At 30.8% G+C, this 25,401-nt stretch overlaps 1 protein-coding gene across 1 annotated transcript; it reads right to left on the bottom strand.

Annotated features, from left to right (window-relative positions):
• Positions 1-5,779: 5,779 nt before the first annotated feature.
• Positions 5,780-25,012, bottom strand: LOC107445500 (glycine receptor subunit alpha-2). The gene is made up of 9 exons (XM_087168633.1): positions 24,915-25,012; positions 19,489-19,562; positions 19,338-19,405; positions 15,393-15,622; positions 14,046-14,128; positions 12,846-13,004; positions 11,563-11,747; positions 8,131-8,292; positions 5,780-6,228 (listed from the first exon to the last, which is right to left on the bottom strand). The coding sequence occupies exons 3-9, from the start codon at positions 19,338-19,340 to the stop codon at positions 5,875-5,877; spliced, it is 1,176 nt and encodes a 391-aa protein (XP_087024759.1). The 5' UTR covers positions 19,341-19,405; positions 19,489-19,562; positions 24,915-25,012; the 3' UTR covers positions 5,780-5,874.
• Positions 25,013-25,401: the final 389 nt, after the last annotated feature.

The following is a 25,401-nucleotide window of genomic DNA, read 5'->3' as shown; positions in this document are numbered from 1 at the left end:
CCAAATATGAAAAGATAAATGTATGTATATTCAGAAATAGTGAGTTTTTGTGTCTAATTTCGTAACATAATTAATAGTTTACACTAATTAATTAGCATATTTGAAGCCACTCCCAGAAACTATTAAGATTGACACATAGTACGTGTAAATCCGATCACAAGAACGAAAGTTACTCAGGACTATATACACTACTAATATATACACTACTGACCATTAAAACTGCTACACCAGGAAGGATTGCAAATAACAGAATAATAGTTATTGGGCACATACATTATAGTTGAAAGAACAAGTGATTAAATTTTCAGGATATTTGGATGTGTAGATCCTGAGAAATCAGTACTCAGAGCCGCCTCTCTTGGCAGCAATAACAGCAGTTATTCTCCTAAGCATCGAGTCGAACAGAGATTGGATAGCATGGATGGGTACAGCATTCCATGCAGCTTCAACATTATGCCACAATTCAACGACCGTAGTAACTGGCGAGTGGTGGCGTGCCAGTCGTTTGGCAACCGTTAACCAGACGTTTTCAATTGATGAGAGATCAGGAGAACGTGCTGGCCAGGGCAACAGGCAAACACGTTCTGTGTCAAGGAAGGTCAGGACGGTGCAGGCAACATGCAGTCGAGCATTGTCCTGCTGAAACGTAGCGTTATAGAGGCTTCGAAGATAAGGCGGAGCAACTGACCCAAACACATCAGAAATGTAACGGCAGCTGTTCAAAGTGCCGGCTGTGCGAACAAGAGCTGATCGAGACGTGTATCCAATGGCACCCTATGCCATTACTCCAGGTGACGGGCCAGTATGACGATATCGAATGCAAGCTGCCAATGGGCGTTCTCCACGGTGTCGCCAAACACGGATACGGCCATCATGATGCTGTATACAGATACAGAACCTGGATTCGCCTGAAAAGACGACGTCATGCCATTCCTGCTTCAAGGTTCGTCCTTGATCACACCATTGGAGGCGCTTCTGTTTGTGATGCAGCGTCAAGGGTAGCCGAAGCCATGGTTGCCGAGCTGACAGTCCATGCTGCTGTAAACGTCGTCGAACTGTTCGTGCAGACAATTGTTGTCCTGCAAATCAGCCCATGTGTTGACTCAGCAGGATTCATGACGTAGCTGTACGATCTCTTAAGGTCATGCGGATAACATGTTAGTGATGGGGGGCCGCTGAGAAGACAAGGGAACTCCTGGATCGAGTATTGGGAGAAATTTGCCTTCGTGGGGGACTTTTTGATGGAGCTAACCGCATTTGCGTTACATAGAGAGGAAAACCACGAAAACCTCACTCGGATAGCTTGACGGCAAGGGAATTTTAACCCATGATCCGTCTGCCATTGAGCATATTTTACGTCAATGCCGTGGTGGGTGCAAGCCGGGTGCGGAATTCGTATTGAACAATCATAGCTGGGATTCAAACCCGAGTCACCTAATTAGGCTTTCCCCTTTGAGCCACCATAGCTCACATTAACATTTTATAATAAATATAACTTTTGCAAATCGATTTGTTTAATTATTTATGTTTTATCAGTCCTCTAGCCTTTCGAAGCTGAGTTGCTGTGACGGCTTTGTTTATTTAAATTATCTTAATTTTATGTTTTAACTGATTATTGTCTAAAATCATATTAAAATGTTTTATCGATACCAATTGTTTGATATCAACCAATTTGTCAAATTCTTTTTACTTCCTTTCATTTAATATGCTAGTTTTAATAGTTTGATTACAATGCTATTGTTGTTGATTTTGATAATGATAAAAGATTTTGATAAAGTTTTTTTTCTGTAACAAAAATTTTATTTGTGGCTTAAATATAGATAAAAATGGATGTTAATTTTATAAGTGCATATATTATTAATTTACATAAAAATTCTTGCAGGTGTATGTTTTTTACACTTTTTCCAAAAATAATAATGATAATAATTCTTTAAAAAAATGCATGAAAATGCCCTTGTTATGCCATTAATAGACATCGCATATTTCATAGCTTTTTAATATTTAGCTCTTTAACTCCTCTAATAATCTTTTCCCATCTTCTCTCCTTTTCACAAAAAATACATTTACTAAATCTTTTTTTTCCTAAAAAAAAGGAAAAAAAAAAAAGGCTGAAGAATGATTTATTTTATTTGTCGATGAATAGTCCGTTTAATTATTTATTTATATAAAAAAAGAAGTTTACAGGTTTCAACCTTATTCATTTTCGTCGTCAGAAAAGAATATTTAAAACTACCTGTTTCTTCGTTTTTATAATTGCAAACAAAATAGATTAATCAATATTTTTTTGGCTTGTTATACGCTTATTGACATATTTGAACAAAGAAAGAAACTGTTAAAGTTAAATAATTGGTTCTTATTTTCTACTACAATAGGAAAACAATTCGATCAATCTGCCACTAAATCCACTTAGCATGTTTCCACTTTTAATGACAGAGTGATAAAAACTAAGTCATTGTTATAGGCAAAATCCAGCCAGCAGTTAATTTCGTTCTTTTTTTTTTCATTTGTCATATACTTCTGTTTACTTGTAGTTTGTTCCAATTAAAGTTACTATAACGGACCAAAGACAATTAATTTATGTGCTGTGCATGAGAAGTAAAATTTCCCATCACGTATTAGTTGAGTGCTGACAATGTAATAGTAAAGCTTTCTTTGAGAAAGCTTGTGACAGTTTTCTCTGTAAGCACACTTCATCAAGTATTATTTGAAACATCTACAACTGTGTTATTGAACAATATTAGTGTTTTGTAAAAATAAAATATTTTTTTTAAAATTAAGTTTAAATGAAAGAGCAATGCATTCTAAAAGGTCTGTTCAAAATTGAACCATATTACTGGTATTAAATGTCAATGAAATCATCCCCAGAAGTTGAAGCGGAAAGATATAATTAATAATTCATTTGCTTAAAAAAAATATGAAGATGGTAATACGAGATGCATGGTTTAAAATTTAGACTATAGGAACACTATGTATGTCCGTTATCTTAAATGCTATAAATCATCTATTCCTGTTCATCGTGGGAATCTTTGGCACAAATTCAAATTTTACCTGGGGTGAATTCAAATATGCTAATTAATTATTGCTAACTATTGATTAAATTACAATATTAGACACAAAAACGTACTTTCTCTGAATAAACACATATTTTATAGCATATTTGGATTCCTCTCCCTCAAAATAGGGGAACAAAAGTTCGAAAAGATTGGATCCTAAATTGGTTGCTTAGGAAGCTATATAGATTTGGCAATTATCCCAAAAAACAGCCAAGCAAAGTCACCACCACAAATGAGTAATTTACGATAACCCATAGACTAATTCAAGAGAGGAAAACCTAATTTTTGTCTGTTGCTAAGCAACCAAGTTCAGACAATATGAAAAAAAAATGTTCTGTGACTCCAAGGAGAGGTTAATTTATTAATAGTTATAGAAAAATATCTCTTTGCTAGAAGAGGTTTATTTATTAATAGCTAAGCGAAAAATATCTTAGTTTAGGCAAATAAGTTTCTAGGCAATAGACATTTTTTGAGCTGATTTCTGACCAAAAAAGCAAAGATTTTTTCTCCTTTGAAAAGAAAATTCGAATCAATAATTATTTATGATTTTCCAAGCCTTTAGAATTTGAACGCATGAACCTTTTATTGGACATTATTTGTGTTTTTCAAGTTGTTTTTACTTAATTTGTATGAGGATTTCATACTAAAATCAAATTTGCATGACTTATTGTAATTATATAAAAAATGTTTAGAGATAAGAATTTTTACAGCTTTGATCGAGACTTCTTCTAGACAAGAAAGTTTACAGAAATAAAAAAAAGGTGTACTGTTTGGTCTTTTAACCCAAAGGTAACGTATTAAAAAAATTACTAAATTCCTTGGGAGCCCTGTTAAAGTTTCCGACTTTCCGCATTAGTAAAAAGTTAGGCAATACTTTTCATTTTATTACAAGAAAAGATTTACGTAGAAAGAAGGCGTTACTACTCAGCGTAAATCCTGCCCATTCCCGATTTTATGAACTGATAAATATACAACTCGCTATATCTGATGTGCCTCCTAGAGGTAAGCATGAGAAAATCTTTAAAATTTGACAAATCATCAATTCAATTTTTATAAAAGATATTCATGATTTGCAGTAATAGCAATTTTTTTTCTTTTTGGATAAATTACATCAGAAATTAAGAGAGATTAAAATTTCTCTCTATTATACTTTTTCAAAACATCTTTCAACACAATTAAGTAATTATTTATTGTCCAAAAATTGTAACCGTGTCAAGTATCTTTTTAAATCGCTTTTCGTTCTCTAAACCGTTAAACTTATAAGATAAAGTTTTTCGTAAGAATGTTTTTCGCAAGAGATTTGTGACATTATTCCATTTCTTCTCTATCCTTTTACTAAACTATTAATCCTATAGGATCGGGCTAGGATTGATATGGTATCTGGATCGCATTCCTCTTGATGTTAGTTTAAGTATTGAGTCGAGATCATTGAAACAGTCTGAAGACGATGAATATGAGCTGGGAAAGAAAGGTATTGTAAGAAATGCCGATAATGTGAGAAGTTGCAATGGGATACCTGCAAGTGACGTAGTGTGAGTATCTCGATCCTGATTGGTTATTGAAACGTGGCTTTTGTTGACGCAAGCAACTGTTCTTTTTATTCTACTTCGAGGAAGCCAAGCCTTTCAAGTACCAATTCTCTTAAGTAACGCAGCCTATAATCTTTCACAAATATTTCAATTCTACCACTATATAATAACACAAAGACAGGCGCGAAGCCATGTAGAACACAAACAAACTTATTATGCATCGAAGTTGCCAGGTACACAAAGCAAAAATATATAACAGTTACAATTAAATACATGAACAAATAATAAATTAAAGTTAAGTAAAAGAAGTAGACTAGAAAGAATTATATTTCAGCAAATTTGATTTGCTATACGGCTCTCTCTTTAATTAACTCGAAGTTAATTAATATTTTAAGTTATGTTATGAAGAGAGACTTAGTTCAACTTTAATACTCCATATTGCTGATAAAGATTAGCTGGTGATGACGTCATAGGTCACATGCATGGGTATTGGTTGTCTTCTTCTTCTTGGAGTGCAAGTACCCAATTGCATACAGTGAGGTAAAATCATTCTAAAATGAGATGACTGGATGATAATTATAAGTAGGGGTTACGACTTAACTAAAGATTGAAAACCCAGAAGATTGAGAACCCAGCTCGCACCAGTCACAGTGCTGACGTAAATTATCCTCAGTGGTAGACGGATCATGAGTTAGAGTCCCTTTGCCGTCAGGATAACCGTGGGAGGTACTCATTTTCTTCCTGTCCATGTAAAGCAAATGCGGATTAGTTTCATTAAAAAGTCCTCCACGAAGGCAAGTTTATCGAAATACTTGATCCAGGAGTTCCCTTGTCTCTTGGATTGGGTTCAAAATTACAAGGCTACGGAGTTGAACATTAGTAGTCGTAAATTCAAAAATTGGGTCTGCTGTTCAACGATAGTTATTAAATAAAATAAAATACTATACATTAATAATCAACATAGCACGGCTGACTCGAGTATTTTCAATGGAAATTATTCTTAATTGAGAAACGTTGAATAGTAGTTTTGATCCATGTAATTAGTATTTTCTTTCGGTCACATTTTGAGAATCAGTAACATTGCTAATGGCTCGAACACGTGAGTTAGTTGGAGTAAAAAAAAGCGCGTAAATAAGGACATTTTAGATGGACACTAATACGATCAAGACAATTAAAAAAACGTGTAAGAAAAAGCAATTTAAGTTATTACCCAGACCTCGCACGAAATTTTATTGATATTCTGAGTTATTACGCAGAATGAGCGTGTTCAATTTTTGACAATAAACAAATGTTTATGAATAAAAAAGTGGTAGCAACGAAAAAGACATCATCACATACAGATGCAAGATACTTGATTTATTCAAAAAATATGCCCAGTAAACAATCGCAAAAGTGATGAAGAATAAAGGAAACAATTTCTTGCTTAAATTGTCAACAGATTGACTTCTTCGTTTATTAACAGAACAAAATTCTGAATCTGCCTCACAAAAAGCAGCAGATATTTTCGGAACAGTCTGCTTTGAAGATGCTGTCTGATGATTTCTAATTTCTTTTGAAGTGGAGCAAACGATTTTTGTAGAATGTTTTATATCACGTAACCAATCTTGGATCTTCACACTTCCAATGGGTTGGTTGGGTCTTTTATCCTGAAAAAAAAAAAAAATTAAATTTTCATTTTTAATAATTCAGCTTTGAGCGAAAAAAGAGTATCATGACACAATTTCTAATTATTTTCCTGCAAAATGACCTCTCTTGAAATCTGGAGATTATCATGCTTGAACCTCTTCCCCAAACTAGGCCCCCACTCCTGGATGTCGTCAGGGGGTGAGGAAGTGTGTCGAGTTTTGCGTTAATAGATAGGCTTTTCGAAATATCAAATAAGCTCATTTTTATTTCCGTGACCTGATATTTGACCATTTCTCAAGATATTTCTTATTTTAAACTATTTTTTCACCATCTTCATTGCAATTACAGTGTCACCTATTAACTAAAATGCAACAACCTGTATGTCAGAATGGGGTATTATTATTTTTTTTTGTTGAAAAATCCAAATCTCGAAAAAAATAGGTTTTTTTTAAATTTAAGATTTTAAAGTTACTCCTCACCCAGCCTAAGGGCGTGAAATCAGGAGATCTAATTTAGCATCATTGAGTGCATCTTCTGAGAATATTGTATCGTATATTTTATAATTTTCTGTGTGTTTCAAGATTGTTCTTCTAGAGATATATTTAATCTTCTGCATACATATGGACAATTTGCATACATGCATTTGTAACAAATAGTGATTTATATGCTTTTATTTTAAAGTGTAACATAGCAAAACTCGAGGTTCCAAGATTCTCAAAATTTTAATTAATTTTTTTTAAAATTTTTAATTTGCTTAACCTATAACCCCTTAACGATCGGTTTTTAAGAAAACGGTTAAGGAACGGTTTTCACAAAAGTGCGTATTTTTTTTATCCCTGAAAATTGTATGAAAATATGTGTATGAACAATATATATATATTCATTTTAAATTTTTGATTTGTTTTTAGCTTGAAATTTTAAAAAATTAAATTTTTAGGAGAAGCCAACATGACTATGACTTAATGTTGGTTTTCCAGTAAGCAAGGAAAATTTAAAAAATATGTGTTTTAAACATTAAAAAATAATTTTATTTAACTTAAGTAAAATATAAATAAAGATTAGTAATTTTTTTCTTTCTTGTGTGATAAATTTCAAAGCATGAGATACAGAGGCCAACGTCACAATCTGGACAATAGTACCGAGTCTCCTTCCAATATCTCTTATTGTTTTTATGTCTTTTTTACAATTTTTACAATTACCTTAAAAATATCCTGATTCTGCCACCTGGTGTGTAAAATGAGAAATAAAGTTTTTTCCCGGCAAAAGAAATGAATTAGTTTCATTCTTATTGGCGTGTTACTACTGAACACTCTAGCCCGGAAATTTCACGGGAGCGAGAAATACAGGGCGAAATCTCACCGCGTCATTTTCACGGGAGAGAGAAGGATAGTATTAATGGAGTAAATGCAAATTATTTTAAGAGTAACATTATCAAAATTAAGTTTTATTGTCCAGAACATGCCCTTCTACTTTAAAAGAATATTTTAAAATTTAGCAATGATAATTTTTTTTCTTATGCATAGCAGTTGGATTTAACTTCTTGTTTAAAAAAGGCATGACTAATGGAATATAAAAATAATCTTACTTTATTAAGAAATCTTAATTCTTATAATTAAATTCAGTAATAATTTCAAATATAATTCATTTCTTATAAATATAACCAATTTTCTTTTTATGCCCATTTCCCGTGTGTTTTTTCGCCATTGGTTGGATAAAATTTGTTAGGCGGTAAATTGGTATTTTAAGATATTTGTGATTGAATATTTAAATTCCGACCGGGCATTTAAGGGTAAAAAATACATGCCTGATCGGAATTTTACTTGCAATATGTTTTTTTCGTATGTTGGGGAATATAATTTTCGAGAAGTTGTACAGAGATGTTTATGTTTTAAAACCGAAAAGTATAGATTGAATATACTTACATTTTTTAAAATTGAACAATTCTTACACAGTTGAATAGATAAGTTATAGGCAAATGCAAATTCCACTAAAGTTGAAAATACCATAAATATGCATACGAATAACCATATATCCATCGCTTTCATGTAACTTACAGGTGGGAATTGAGACTTATATTGCTCAACCTGAAATTTTAAAAAAAAGTTATTGTATATTAAAGCTAAACAAAAATGTTTTCAAAAAAGATAATTTTTTTATAAAATGTATTTTTACATTTATCTTATGGTTTTACATCGTGGAGATGGCACTAGTATTTTCTTAAGACCATTGTTATTTTTTTCATGTAATAAACAAAATGCATATTACTAATGCTAATAACTTAATGCTAATTTTGACTATTTATTGTTATAATTTTTTTCTTTCAAATTTTACATCTATTGTAGACTATAGATCTAGAAATTTATTTTGATTTGACATTAACTTGATAATTCTTTTAAAACACACTATGAGCGTTGATGATTGGTGCACTTCGAATGTTAATTTATGCAGTTACGCGTTACGTAATCAACGTTTAAAATCATTTTGAAAAACAAAGTTTTCAGATCAGAGAAAGAAAAGTTAACTTTATGGAAGTCTCCTCAGTTAAGAAATATGAAATTATGTTGCTGTTGCTTTGGTTGTTTAATGAGATAGAAGGTTACGGGATCAATTTTTTAATAGGAAGTGAGTACTAAATGATGATTTAAAGTGTGGTGAGTAATTTAAAATTTTTTGGTCTGTAAGTAAAAATTTGTCCTCTAACTTCGAATTATCTCACACTATTATTTAAGTTAGAGTGGAAAAAAAGGAAACGAAATAGCATTATAAATTTTCCGAATCATTATCGCGATTAACCACATAAAAAGAAACATCAAAATCTTTGAAATAAATTTTATCATTGGATTTAAATAAAAAAACAAAACAAAAAGCAATAGAAACGAGTAACAAAAACTTGTAACAAAAATTTTATTTGTGGCTTAAATATAGATAAAAATGGATGTTAATTTTATAAGTGCATATATTATTAATTTACATAAAAATTCTTGTAGGTGTATGTTTTTTATACTTTTTCCAAAAATAATAATGATAATAATTCTTTAAAAAAATGCATGAAAATGCCCATGTTATGCCATTAATAGACATCGCATATTTCATAGCTTTTTAATATTTAGCTCTTTAATTCCTCTAATAATCTTTTCCCATCTTCTCTCCTTTTCACAAAAAATACATTCACTAAATCTTTTTTTTTCCTAAAAAAAAAGGAAAAAAAAAGGCTGAAGAATGATTTATTTTATTTGTCAATGAATAGTCCATTTAATTATTTATTTATACAAAAAAAGAAGTTTACAAGTTTCAACCTTATTCATTTTCGTCGTCATAAAAGAATATTTAAAACTAACTGTTTCTTCGTTTTTATAATTAAAAACAAAACAGATTAATCAATATTTTTTTGGCTTGTTTTACATTTATTGACATATTTGAACAAAGAAAGAAACTGTTAAAGTTAAATAATTGGTTCTTATTTTCTACTAACCTACAATAGGAAAACAATTCGATCAATCTGCCACTAAATCCACTTAGCATGTTTCCACTTTTAATGACATAGTGATAAAAACTAAGTCATTGTTATAGGCAAAATCCAGCCAGCTGTTAATTTCGTTCTTTTTTTTTTTTCATTTGTCATATACTTCTGTTTACTTGTAGTTTGTTTCAATTAAAGTTACTATAACGAACCAAAGACAAATAATTTATGTGCTGTGCATGAAAAGTAAAATTTCCCATCACGTATTCTGACTATGTAATAGTAAAGCTTTCTTTGAGAAAGCTTGTGATAGTTTTCTCTGCAAGCACATTTCGTCAAGTATTATTTGAAACATCTACAACTGTGTTATCATTGGATTTAAATAAAAAAACAAAACAAAAAGCAATAGAAACGCCTTTCAGTTTCATTTTTAAACCAATTCACAAGCCCTGACATGAATATGTATTTTCACGAAATTATTTTTGACAAAGATTTTGAAACAGGGATTTGGGATAATCTCATTTTTACTGATTTAGATTTACGGATCACAGTACAATGAGTTCACATTAGGATAAGCAGTAAAATAATGTTATTATACCAATGATTTCGATATTCTAATTTAAAAACGATAAACATCTTTTTTAAATTTATCATAGTTCTAAGAATATAGCTATCAAGTGATTGCAATCGTTCATGCCTGTTTTGAATCACAATCAAATAGAAAGAAAATATAATTAGGGTCTGGCAAGGGTGCAGAAGAATGTGACCAATTATGTTCTCACTATAACACTATATTCCCCCTCCTCAGATGTTTAGGAATGTATTGCGATGTTTTACACTAATTCCAATACCATTGCCATAATTCTGTTCGCTTTTAGATGGCCAAAAGTGTTTTTGTCTTCAACTTTTACCATGTTTACTTCGTTCGTATGTTTGATGCAGTTGAGTTCCATATAGTTTTCAAACTTAAAAAATTAATGACTGTGAAAATCAGGATAAAAACTAAGACATTTCCTACTTCTATGAGTACCCAAATGCTATTAGAGAAAGAATGTTAAATGTTCTTACAGGTAAAGAGTTCTGCTAAGCGCCATCTATAACCAACTTTGATCGCCCATAAGTAGTGAGAGCCTATAAGAACCGCTGTTGTCTAGGAAATTGATGGAGGTTAAAGCTCCATAAATTCGTGGAGTTAACGTCATGATGGGGGCAATGTGGTCAGCATTGTGCACCGACCGACTTTACTTCTAGGATAAGCCGGTGCCTTTCTATTTGAATTGTAATTGTGAAGCAGTGGGGTTCGATCTTTTCAATTGACACAGTAAAAGTGTATTAGTTGAAAAGATCGAAAGGAGCTTTTCTTTCATAAAATCTCTTAAATAGTAAAAAAAAAAAAAAATAAAAATTTAGTAAAACTAAAAAATCATTTTTCTGTCTTTCTCTGAAGAAAAACTACGTAATTTCTCATCATAATGTAATTTCAAAAATATTTAAAACGTTCTGAAACAAGTAAAGAAAATAATTGAAATTACAATATTGTTCATTAAATCCAATAACGCTAATTACTTCTATTAACTTCGATTAAATCAAATAATATTGATTAAATTCAAAATTTAGAACAACGTTTAAAAAATTATAATAAAAAGAATAGTAATGATACATTTAAAGAATAATTTTTTGTTCATTTCAGTATATGAAGCTTGAACAGCCCAAGTGATGTGACCCTCCCAATCACCTGATTATTAAGACATGATAAGTCTTCATTAATGCTGATATATAAAGCTTATAAGTCATGTTAAGTCTTCAATAGGTTTATTACAGTGCAAGAAATTTTGAAGTCACCTGATATTTGAAGGCTAACCAGTATTGCCAGGAAACGAGAAAACTTACTTACCTGGGTACAAAGAGTTAGTAACGAAGTAATGCTGAGGGCTACTCTGGCTGGCACAGCAGTTGTCTCTATCCAAAATGTGACCCAACTCATAATGACTATCAAAGTTGATGGAACATAAGTGTTTATTATGCTCCCAGTTAACCTCCGTACCAGTGTGATGTTGGCTATCAGGGTTGTGTAGGCCCCTGTTTGAGTGTTTAAAGAGTGAATTAGAATTTATTTTATGTAAAACAAATTCAACAATTATTTGTGTCAAAGAAAATGTAGGTTCCGCTGCAGAATTTACCAAAATTTCTACATTTCTACATTTATTTAGTTTGTTTCAGAAAGTGACGTATAATAGAGGGTTTCATCACCACTTCTTTTAGATTTCCTGGAGATAGAATCGATGTTCAGCTGTAAGTGGAAATATTGAAAAACTTAGTCAATGAAATAGATAAACAATTATTCCCGTTTGTACGATAATGAACACAATGTAGCACAATAATGTAGAGCACTTACGGTAGCAATGCAGTTTTTGCGAAAATTTAAATGAGAATTTCTAAGCCCTCGCCAAGCAATGCAAAAACATTGGTTTTCAGACGGACGATAAAGTCATGGTATGCGGAGCAGTTGGTTCAAACAACAGCTTATGTTTTTATATTTTTAATTTCTTTTATTATTATTATTTTTTTATTATTGATCCTAGTTCCAGTGGTGCAAATGCCTACACATTTGAGGGCAATGCTTCCGAGTTTTATTAAAAAGAGGTATGTAATAGTTCCTGACTCGACAATTATAGCTTCTGACATTTTTTAATAGAGATTCAGTGGAAAAATTTACAATTGACTACTTTTTGTAGAAATGCATAGAATTCAATTACAAAGTATAGGCATTTTGAAAGAAAGACAGTTCATCATAGTCTCTGTTAAAATATAGGCTTTGCGATTCATCAATGCTTTAAATTGATCAGATTGTTAGAGGGAAACTTAAAATTCGATTGCTTTTTAAAGCAGAGATGAGAACTCGATTTCAAAGAAGATAGCATATTTATTTTTTTAAAAAAGTAACACCATCATAAACTAATCGAATGAAAATGGGTTTCACAATGTATGTTTGTTAAGTGGACATGAAAGCTAAATACTATGGATCTTTAGGAATTCTCTTAGAATTTAAGAAAGAAATTCTTTGCTTAGTAGAGTTATTTGTATTATAAAATAAAATTTAAATTCAAACAGTCTTTCTTTATTCATTTTATACTGTTTTCACTTTGCTAGAAGCGTTGTATTGATAAATGTACTTACTGTCTCCAAAAACTTCAGTAACAGAATGAGGTGTTGGCTTAAGAAGATAAAACTGCAATGGCTCTGGTTGGCGTACCATTTCAATTACATCAATCATGTCTCGATATGGACTGTTTTCATCATCAATCCATTTTAGAACAGCTTCTGAATCAGGATGCACTAAATTAATCAAGAATAAAACATGCAACAGCATTAACGAGTAACAAAAGTTTTAGAAATTTTATTTTCATTTTTTACTATTTTGTTATTTTGCATCATTAATTTATTTCTGTGACTGAAAACTAGTCCAGACAAAATTTATACATTAAACGGGGTTATTCATAATTCCCTTCGCCTGCAAACGCCATTTTTCTTTACTACAACTGGCTTCAGTGGTACATGTTACTGCCATCTACCGGCAAACTGCTTAAATTAAAATTTGAATACTTTCGAAATAATTCCATATGTTCTTTTTTGCCATATTTGTCTTCGTGTTTTTACTATAAAGCTTCGAAACCCCGGAGGGAATTATGAATAACCCTGTAATAATATCATCTGTATTTATAACAGGCAAAGCCTTTACTCACTCATCAATAATTCTCCCACATGGAAATCTTAGATCTTAAACTCTTTTGTAATTATTTGAGTAATTAGGAGTTAATTAGCCTAATTCACAATAATGCTATATAACACGTTTTTACCAAGATAGTCTTGAATTGGGAGTATTCTTAGAAGTTATAAAGATAAATTAAAGAAGTTTAATTTCGGTATTTTGCAATTATCTGGATAATTAGCCTGAAATTGACAGCGACATCTGGATAATTAGCCTGAAATTGACTAAAATTTGGTTCTCTGTTTTTTATGTGATAAATGGAAAAGGACTAAAAAAGTTTCATTTCTATATTTGCAATCGTTACGGTTTACCGGAGTAATTAGCTGGTAATTAGTGTAATTGGAAGTTATGCAAATATCGTTTTTAGCAAAATAGAAATCTCAAGTTCGGACCACTCGTCTTTATTAGATAGGAAGAAAAACTAAAAAAATCGGGGTAATTAACATGAATTGACAGTAATGCTAAATAAAATGTTTTTATCAAGATAGAAGTCACAAATTTAAACCATGTTTTTTTAGATTGTGTAACCGGTGAGTTTGTGTAGAAGAACTAACCGGTTTCCGCAGGATGTAAAATGACGTTGAATTACATTAAAACCGAATACTTACTTAGACCCACTAGAAACAAGCAATTTTGGACGTCAAATGGGTACAATGTAAAATCCATGTTGCAACCAGCTTTAAATAAATACCTAGAAGTTATAGAAGAGAATATTTCAAACTTTATGTCGATCCAAAAGCTTGTAGAATAGTATAAAATGTGGTTCTTCATTTGTACTTCTTTCAAATTTAATTTCAATATTATATGAGAATAAATTGTTAAGGGAATTAGCATAGTTTTAAAGCTTTATTGAGATTTCGATGCTTGATTAGTAAAATCTAACAAAATTAATTTATTTATGATGTTATAAGGGAACAGCTTAGAACTCAGATTTATTTTTAAATGTACGAACATTTCAGAAAAAAGCAAAAGTAGAATTTTTTTTTAAATATTTGAATTTATTAAAAAAAACATAGTATTTTATTTAACTCTTTGTCTGCAAATTCTTCCATTTTCATTTCAAGTATGAGTTTTTATCTTACTTTTAGTGATTTTAAAAATATTAAAATATAAATATTGCTCTAAAATTCTTATAATACATTCCAAACGTTTCATTTACAAGCATTATATAATTACTGTAAAAGCGGAAATCATCTATAAAATAAAGAAAATAAATCATGTGCTTTTATTTCGTAGAATGCTGCTTTTTTCTTTCAGCAATTATTTAAAATTATTAACAAATCTATTGAATCCCGTTTAAATATGTTAAGTTTTCTCTTCCGTTAAATTACATTGTTGGATAAAACCAGAACTGTGTCAGCCAGGGAAAAAAATAAGAAATTTTGCCACTGGCCTCCGGCTTGTTGTAGCCCTCTTAACAATGGCCACTTTTTAAAACATGTGACTTTTTCTAAAACTGAAAATTTTTATCGATTAAATAACATCGTTGGTATTAATAATCTAAACTATTTCTTTAGAAGCATTTCTCAAAACACGGTAAACATTACAAGGTTAATTTCTAAATTAACCTTGTTTACCTTAACCTTAAAATTTTAAGAGGCAAGCGCGAAATAAAATAATTTTCCGAATATAGTAAAATATTTATGGTGGCGACCATTACGTACAGCCAGGCCAGACATAACCTTACATTTCTCACAATAAAATTTTTGTTAAAAATGACTATAATTTCTAAGTTACACCTGCTGAGAAGAATTGTTTCCAAATTATTATTGTTGCTGTTGTAGTTAATTTACGTCGCCCTAGAGCTGCACAATGGGCTATTAGCGACTGGGAAACATCCCTGAGGATGATCCGAAGACATGCCATTATAATTTTGACCCTCTGCAGAGGGGATAACAAATTATTATTATTATAATAATGTTATTAAGTTTCAGAGTACAACCCAGTTTACTCACCGCCTGCTTTTAAAGACAGTTTCATCTTGGAAAACTTCAAGAAGTGCATCTGTAGTCAAACCTTGAAAGCTTTCAATGTGCTTAACAGTTTCGAAATATATGTCTGGTTCCCATATGTAACGCAAACAGCATTCATGCAAGAACATCGGATATTTAGTAATGTTCAAAGCACTAAATTTCAGTCTGCTATCTCTCCACGCTGTATTCACAAAAACATGAAAAAGGTAGTCCTGAAAAGTAATTTTTTAATCTTCAGACGTTGGTGCTAAAACTCAATGAAAGAAATTACAAGACACAATTGTTCCAAATTTTGCGAATGTCATGCAGTCACGTTATGCACACATGGTTTAATCGAAAAAACTGTTAAAATAGGGAGGGCATCCCGCAAGTTTACGTAAATTTTGCGCTGCACAATAACTTTAGTTCTCTGCAGAGCTTTGCACAAAACCTAAGTATGTGAGCTCTCCAATAACTGCTCTAATAACTCTAAGAATTGGTGGCCGCCTCATCCGTTCTTTACCTGTAATTTTTTAATCAGTAAATCTAGAGCCGCGATGGCTCAGGGGATAGAGCGTTCGCTTTCCAGTGAGGTGAACCGGGGTTCGATCTCGGTGATGACTGGTCGATGCGAATTCGGCATCCGGCTTGCACCGACCATAGTGCTGACGTGAAATATCCTCAGTGGTAGACGGATCATGGGTCAGAGTCCCCTTGCCGTCAGGCAAACCATGGCAGGTTGTCGTCTTTCTCTACATGTAACGCAAATGCGGGTTAGTTCCATCAAAAAAGTCCTCCACGAAGGCAAATTTCTCCCAATACTTGATCCAGGAATTTCCTTGTCTTCTGGATCGAGTTCAAAATTACAAGGTTAAGGAGTTGTACATTAGTAGTCGCAAGCCCAAAAATTGGGTCGGCTGTTCAACGACGGTTATCAAACCAAATCAAATCAATAAAGCTATGGATGGCTGACCATCTAAAGCGAATCACAGGTGGCTTTAGGGGTTAATTAAAACTGCCTGGTTACTACCCTCGATTTATATTTACTCCAAACACTGAAAAAGCGCTCCGACCAGTATTATTATACTCGTAGTGTTAACAATATAACGCGTTCTTTCACTTAACCTCTAGCTTAATCCGTTAGGTTTTAGCAGAAGATGAATTTAGATAACCCAAAAGCACGCTGTGATGTTACCCAAAAAATAACAAAAGGCCATACTTTACGTAAATAAAGGAAATAAGGGATGCCACTGAAAACATGGAAAATCTTACGTTTTATTTGTGTTGTGATATTTATTTTCCTAAATTTGTTTAATATTCACCACTGTTGAAATTTATAAATTACAGGAAACTCATACGAATGGTAAGATAACGCGTGAATACAAACCACAAGAATAAAACTTCTTAGATTATCGAGCTTGTTCTCATATCACCTTGTAAACGTAACGTAAGCGGAGGGATAAGCTGGAAATTTTCTACAATTCTTCCGGCTTTAAAAAACTTGTTATTATTTACATTCAGTCACACATGCATAGCGCTTGTGTCGTTAAGGTGCAGAACCGGCCTTCTCGTCAAATTGCTTAGGGGAAGCACACGCATTTATTTTTCATCAACTGGAAGTGAGTAAATTTGATCAAATCCACATTTTATATGCGTTTGAAAGTCACATTTCTCTGCCAAAACGGCTAAATCCTGCAGATGGTGAGTTGTAACATCTACCATTTGCATAGTTAAAACGGTTCAGAAAACTTATACAGAGAGTTCAAAACGGCTAGTTTCTGTGAAAATATTCACACGAGACTCAGTGAAGTTACAGAAATAAATTAAGTCAATCTCTGTAAATTGCTTCCCAGTTCTAGTCCTTTACGCCAAGCCACAAAAGACATGATATTACGCCACTCCACAAAAGAAACATTCCGTCGCAAATTTTCTTTCCCCTTTACAAATAATTTAAAATATTGTAACAAAACTGCTACTTTCTGTGGAGCCGGTGGCTCCGAGGTAAGGCATTGATTTACGAGGCCGAAGGTTGGGTATTCGAATCTCATCCGGGGCATGTCGACTAAAAGTGATTTTTGTTGAAGAATATATCATAATTACATCTCATTCTTTCGTAGTTGTTTATGTTGTTAATTTCCCAATTTCTAAAATTTTCGGATTCTGGAATGCTTTGTTCGAAAAAGTTCGACAGTTGTATGTAAGCACACATAGATTCAGTTCAGTCGTACAATGTCTCAAGATGAGTTTGTGTTCTTCCACCTTTAGTATAATCTCCCACACATCTAATCTACCCGGCAATATGGAAAAAGTGAGATCTGACAAACCAAGACTAAGCCATGAAGTTTTAATTGAGAAGAAACTGTTTTAACTGAGAAAATTTTTTTTCCAAACATCAAAATGCGAGCAAATTATTGGAGGAGAATTTCTCCATTGCTTAATCTTAAGTTATCTTCTTAAAATTTATTTTCATTTAGATATTTTTAAATTTTTGTACTATTGTGATATTATATTGATATCTTTCATCTGATATTTGTTCTTTTTAGTAGTTGAATCGTCGTAGCTTACTCTTGGTTTGTCTGAACTCACTTTTCTACATTTTAAACTTAAAATTAATTATGGAGGCGAAATAGAATTTGTGATGAAAAGTTCATCCCGTGTTCTGGCGTCCTCTTAAATCCGAGTCAATGAGACATGATCGCAGAAGGTGCAACTCGATCAGGCGCTCATTATTAGCATGGAAAATTCAACCCCTGATGAAACCGTAGAAGACAAAGATCTACCTATCACAGAGGGGCCGACTTTTCACCCTGGAATATATAATAATAATCATCATCATAGTTGGCCAAACAGCCCAATGTGAGCCAATGCCTCTGAAGATTTCTCCATGACGACTTCCGATTTATCTTTGATCTCCAATTCCTTTCATTAATTGCGAGAAAATCAGACTCCACTGAGTCAGTTCATCTTAACCGCGGCCTTCCCAGCTTTCTTTTTCCAGTGGGTCTAAAAAGTAGTATCTTTTTTATTGTGTTGTCGTCACTCATTCGAATCACGTGGGCAATCCAATTCATTCTATTTATTTTTATGTATTTAATAACATCAGGTTGTTTATAAATCTTGTACAGTTCAAAGTTAAATCTCCTTCTCCAGTTATTGTTTTCATTTACACCACCAAATATACCCCGCAAAATCTTTCTCTCAAATATTGCGATACAATTTTCCTCCAGTTTTGTCATTGTCCAAGCTTCAGAAGCGTATGTCAAGAATGACCGGACAAGAGTTTTGTAGATTAAGAACTTTGTTTTACTAGAAAGAAACCTAGATTTAATAAATCTTCTCAGCCCATAGACAGTCCTATTTGCCAGATAGAGTCGGGTTTTTATTTCAGGAGTAATTCTGTTGTCAATGGTAATAATTGATCCTAAGTAAGTAAAACTCCTCACTGTTTCAAATCTATAAGAATTTATTTCGAGATAGGGGTCAATATTTAATAGAATACATAATAGTGCATTGTAAAATTTAAAAGAAAGTGCTTTTAGAGATAAAATTGGTATTTCTATTAAATTTGATAACGAGAACCTCTTTACGATGCATTCGAACAAGATAATGGCCCAATTTTAAAGAGATTCTTGTTCCTTTTTTTGTATTTTTATAATGTAGAAGCAAACAGATAAAACTTTTTTTTCAAGATTTTGTACCTGATAGAGATAGAAGAAGAGACCCATTGCTTATGAAAGTGATTTTCCAAGATACCTTCTCTTATTAGGTGAAAGTTGGTTAGTTATACTTATAAAACTCATTCCTAGATTAGTTGTTTTAGACTAATATTTAACTAAAAAAATCGCATGTCTTTTGAATTGAGTTCAGAAATTCTAAAAAAATGAACGAATCGAATTACGTGAATTTTTGCTGTAAGGAAATGAATATTTTTAATGAAATTAGACGTACCATTTTCCCCTCATCTATTTCTCCAATATCTAAGACTTGAAGTGCAACGTATATGACACCTGTATTTCCTACAAAATAAATTTTTGACAGATTAGTGTAAACTTTTTTTAAAAATTATATAGAATTATACTATTTTAACTGAAGGACTTACCTTTATTTCTAGGTGGCTCATTAGATTCGTATTCATAATCTAGGATATCCAAGCAGCAACTATCATCTTTTTTGCTTAAAATTTTTAAGATTTATTAATTCGGCAGATACTCTTTGAAAAAATATTCAGAATCTTCTACCATAAGAAATGTTTAACAAAATGATTATAAACTTATTTCAAATTCCTTTAATTTTAAATGAACAAAATAAGTAATTGGACATTCCTTAAAAGACGTACAGAATTATCAACAATAAAATGGGCTTAAGAAATTAATAACATTGCCTAAATTTTCTTGAATTTTAAATAAATAAAATACTTTTAGCTATTTTAAAAAATTTAATTGTAATGTTTTGTTCTAGATTTAATAGTATTTGTTTTTGAATGAAGAAGGAGATGACTTTAAACTTTTGACTTTTTTTTGTGTTTTTATTATTTATGACGCAAAAAGTATGAAAAAAGTCACGAATTTAATCTCAAAGTGTATAATTTTATTTATCATTTTAAAAACTTTAAATTAAAAATAAAACATCTCAAATCTTGACTGGACCAAAAATAATACATAATTAATATTTTTCTATTTTTTTCTGTAAGATGCGCACTGTAGCAAAATTTTAGTGTATTTCAACACTAGAAATGGTGACAACTACTTTACAACTAAGTTTCGTATTTAAACACCCTACATAACTCTTGGATCTTGATATTTTACTACTCCAAGAATGTTCCTTTACACTACTTGGCGCAAAATAGCTTCTACCATTTTCGTATTCCGTAAAACTAAAATTTCAAATTACAGTACATGGAAAAAATTAAATTCTGGTAAAATTATCGTATCGTACATTTCTGGTAAAAAAACCCTGCCTAATACTGGTGAATAAAGCCAAAATATATAGTATTTTAACCACTCATTTGATAATTTTCTCGTTCATATGGTAACATTTAACAGAAAATTCTGGCTTTAAAAATTATGGTTTTTATTATCCCATATCTAGTACGAATGCAAAACTGAAAAGTAAATTTAACAAAATGAATAGTTTTTATGTCATGCTCTATGGTAGCATGATAAAATTACTAAATTTTATCACATTGACCAATTTTTTTCACTTATTATAAAACCATATTTTATTGTTGATTTTACTGGAAGCATTACCAAAATACTTTGGTAAAAATTACAGAGTTTTTTTGTGTTCCTATAGAGTTACAATCACGGTAAATGTTACCATATTCTAGGAGTTTTGACTATACTTTTTTCTCTCTCTTGTGAGATAAGATATTCATGACAGTCAGTAAAGTTATTTTTTCTATGGAATGTAAAGTAAGAATCATTAGTTCAGGAGATGCACCTATACACTAATTCTTAAAATAAAATTATTTTGTAAATCAAGCATACGCGTATCACAGAGAGAATATTTAGAATTCGAACTAGGCTTAAGAAAACCGAAATTGAATATTATGAACATATATTTTTTACCTTTTTATGATCGATTATAAACAAACATTTGTCGTCTGATATTTTCTAAACGTAAGCCAACATTGGTGAAAACATCTCATGTATGGTTCTTGGTGTAAGCTTGGTCACCATTTATTGGAGTTCGTACAAAGATCATCTTTTTTTTAATAGGGTTTGAGTCGTCATGATTGAAAATATCCAATTTACTTGATACTTCAGAGCTGATGAATCGAGCAACATTATGTTCTTTGTGTAAGTATGATTTTTGCAAAGTAATTTTAAGATTCAAATTAACTACCTATTTAAAACTACACTAAGGGGATTAAAAAAAATAAAGAATTATTTTTTGAAACAAACGTTTTAAAAACTAATTTATTTTTATTTTTTCTTAACAAAAATTAAAAACGTTAAGAGTTGGATAAAAGTTTGAGTCCACTATTTTGACAACCAACCATTTAATATAATCATAAAATTTAATCTTACTTTAAGCTAAATATAGCTTCAAACTAAACATAAACTTTAAACAGCTTAAAATTTATATTTGCTTATTTAAACATCCGATTAATTTTTATTTTTATTTATTTATTTATATATTTACATATATTTTATTTTCAAGGATCGATTTAGGTAAATATTTGACAGATAAAGACAAAGGAAAGGTTGTTTCTCTTTCAGTTGGTGGCTTAAGTGACTGGCAAATTTCTGATAGAATTCAAGAGCCAAAGACCGTTGTGCTCAATCTTTTAGTTTTTTTAACAAATCCAATTAGTTTTAAAAAAAAGTAATGGTTGTCTGTCAAAGCTAATTTTTCATTCTCAACTTTGTATCATTTAAACAGTGCTTAACTAATCTGCTAATTTCAAAGCAACCACATCCTCAGTGTAACTTCCGGCTACATCTAGTTTAGAATTACTATTACATTTAGTTTAGAAACTTCCGGTTAGACCGTATCAAATGTGTTAAAAAATTGTGAACATTAAGAATTTCGTAAATCAAAAGCTAAACTGAACATGCCGATACGATATGTTTAAGGACATATAAATTTGTTATACGACATTCATTATTTTAAGCAAAATATAGGTTTTAAACTTGTACTTATTAATGGCAAAAAAATGTAATCTAGATGGATCAGATTAGTTTAGATATTAATGGCATGATTTAAGTCAAGAGTTTTTGTATCTACCAAAGTATGATCAAAGAGGTGTCTTAATGTGAAATCTAATGGGAATTGATCTGAATGGGAATTGATCTAATGGGAATTCATCGGAATTGATTTCAAGGGCTGAAATAAATTCGATAGATTACTAAGATATTCTTGCCAGCAATTTTATCCCCTTAAAATGCTTTATCTATAAACTCAACTTCATTTATAAACTGATAATGCTTCAATCTATAAACTTAGTTCAAAACAAAATGTTTTCAGAGCGCAACACTAAGCGACTGATGTCTCTTACCACAAGCATGACTTTGAAACTAGAGAAAAATAAGTGGTGGGTTTAGTTAAAAATGTATTTGAAATAAAAGCACTTTTTTTGAGCTCTAAAATCATCATTCAAATAGTCGTAGCAGAAATTGCTTATTATCAGCAGCAAAATTCTTTCCAAATCGCCTTTTAGAAGTTATTTGAGTAAAAGGTAAAATTATAAGTTACTGAAATGATAATGGAAAAGGAGTTCAGATTTTTGATTTTTAGAAGAACTTTTATTACACATCATTACTAAATATTTTCAGACCAGTAATGATATTTAATAGTAATGATAAAGTTTTACCCTGACACCATATTAGTTATTGCATGAAGTAATAATATAAAAATTGCCATATTTTATTTTTAAGTTATTTAAATGTGTTTCATTTCCAAAGCGATGTCTGTTCTACTCGCAATTAATGAAATTTATTTTAAAAAATATCACATGGTATCGAATTTTTTTCACTATTCCAGTATGTGGACCAAAAAATCCGTTGAATTATTTTCAATTTCAGTTTCTTAGAATGAATTGTAATGCCAATTTCATAAATTACCTATTTTTTTCAATGAAAAATCTATCTAATAACTTCTTCACGTTTCAAGAAAAAGTTTTACGGTTTTTTTGTATTAAATATTCCATTTTTAATATAATGTAGTTTTTAGAAGTAATCCATTGAACTATACCAAGTGTATTACATTTTTAAATACACTGGGCTTTAAATGAGTAAGAATATAGAAAATTTTTACAACCAAACGAATAAAAAAACATTGCATATTAATATGATATACATACATTAAATTAATTTAAAAAAATTACCTTTCTGAACATTTTTCTATCAGTAGCATGAAGCCAACTGAAGTAAGAAATATTTTCAAGAGTAGTTGCATTATCAAATTGTTGTATACGGAAATAAAAAATAAGAATGAAAAATATGATGCCAATATTCATCTGATTTAGGATTCAGAGTTATGTTAGTCACTAAACCACGCACCACTTAAGAGCCTGCAGAGCTAGAAAATCGTCATTAAGCTGATTTTTGTTTTTTAAGAATTTTTTTCAGATTCTAATGATAAGTGCTAAACATAATTACTAAAGGATGAGATATAGGTGTTTATTTACAATTGCAAACAATAAGATTGCCATTGAAATGGTGCCAAAGCTAAAATAGATATAATAAAAAAAAATCGATTGAAAAATACAACAAAAGGCAAATGCGTGTTATCAAGGGTAGGCTAAATGTTCCATACGTCACGTAAATTATTCAAAGCAAACACATTATAGATTTTCTGAAGCTACTTGACATATTCTGAATGATTTCTAAAAATGAATGGATTTTTCTTTTTAACGAAACTTTGTTCTGAGAAAAGAAAATGCCTTGAAACTTCAAATAAATTTCCATTATGCATGAGTTAAAAAACATCGCTTTGTGGAATTTTTTGAGTTCTGCTTTTCCCTTTAAAACTGACTTCGTTTTGAATTATAGAAAATTCATTAATGTCAAAACTTTTCTAACTCATAAGATGTATATTGAAATGGTATTCTATCGATTAAAACCGTTACTTTAAATTTGAGAAGGTGTAATTTTTAAGAACAAGTCTGTTCTTTTGAAAATGATCACGAAAGATATTATTGAAAGATATTATTGACGGGATTTATCTTGAATTAAATATGCGACTTATTTCTTTTTTAGAATTTATTTAGAGAATGTAAGAAAGAAAGATTTAGAAAATGGATTTGGTGTTTTAACTATAGTTACTAAAAGTTGTTCAGCTTGTTTTTATTCATAAAAAATTTATTTTCTTTTAAAGGTTCTCAAGACAACATTTGCCTTACTGTTCATAAAAACAGCGATAAAATCCAGTAAATAGAATTTTCTCATAGCTCAAATAAGTTAATAAAAGCTCGTTTTGTAAATAAACGTATTTCGGGAACTTTCATTAAATGTAGTATCAAATATCGACACTATGGATGATTTCGAATAAAATGGTTTCGGGCTATTGTAGTAACAGTTTAATTTGCAAATTAATTTCTGAGCTTTTATGTGTCACTTTTACCAGAATTTCAAAATCTGTATTAGGAGTACACTAATTTTTATATTCGATTTACGAAACACATTGTTACATACTTAACTGAAAGCGCAGTAAGTATAATAAAGAAATACTGTTTCAATATTCCATTGTAATATTTATAATTTTTTTCTCACATTTATTACAATCGTAAGAAGGTAGTTGCAAAGCGATTGTGAAAATTTAAATTGCATCTAAATTAATAATTAACTGGAAAAACAAGCGTTGTTATTGTTACGGTGGTGTACAGACACAACTACTACTATTAATTATAACCAGTGATCGTTTATTTTATGCATATATTGTCGAATTAATTTACATACCTCAACTATTTAAAATACTTAAATTAACAAAGCTTTAATCAAATACAAATTTATATAACAAATTAAACTAATTAAAAGGCTTTGATTAGCAACAAATAAACTAATTGGCATGGAGAGAACTTACCCATACTGATGTTCATATTGGAAGTTGGTGAACCTCAAAATGACTCGGTTCTACTCTCTCTACTCTTTCTGCTACTGTTTTTGTTGATCTTTTATACTAAACTTTTTGCAAGATAAAACTATTGCTAAATTCTGGAAAGGTCACACAAGAGATCAAACTTGGACTATAGACTTCTGATTAACCCTTTCCGACACGTATTTCTTAACTTTAATCAAGAGAGTTTATTTGTATTTGCTTAAGTTCTATGTACTAATGGAAGTTTCCACAGTATTTTAAATCTAATCAATTATTTTGCAATTTACGATAAATCTATTTTAAATGTTTTATTGTGATTCTGAATTAAGTGACGATAAGCGTCACATTTTCCTCATGAACAGTAAAAAAAAAGAGAAAAAAAAATAATTCTTGCTACCTGTATAGGCAAGTATCTCTCCAATATACAACTCTATTGTACGAATTATAAACATAAAAGTAGCATGCATTCATA

Source organism: Parasteatoda tepidariorum, chromosome 7, assembly GCF_982258835.1.
Source record: "Parasteatoda tepidariorum strain Cologne lab strain chromosome 7, Ptep-v5.0, whole genome shotgun sequence".
NCBI classification, from domain to species: domain Eukaryota; kingdom Metazoa; phylum Arthropoda; class Arachnida; order Araneae; family Theridiidae; genus Parasteatoda; species Parasteatoda tepidariorum.
Note: the sequence above shows the minus strand (reverse complement) of the source record. Positions and strands in the feature narration are given on the sequence as shown.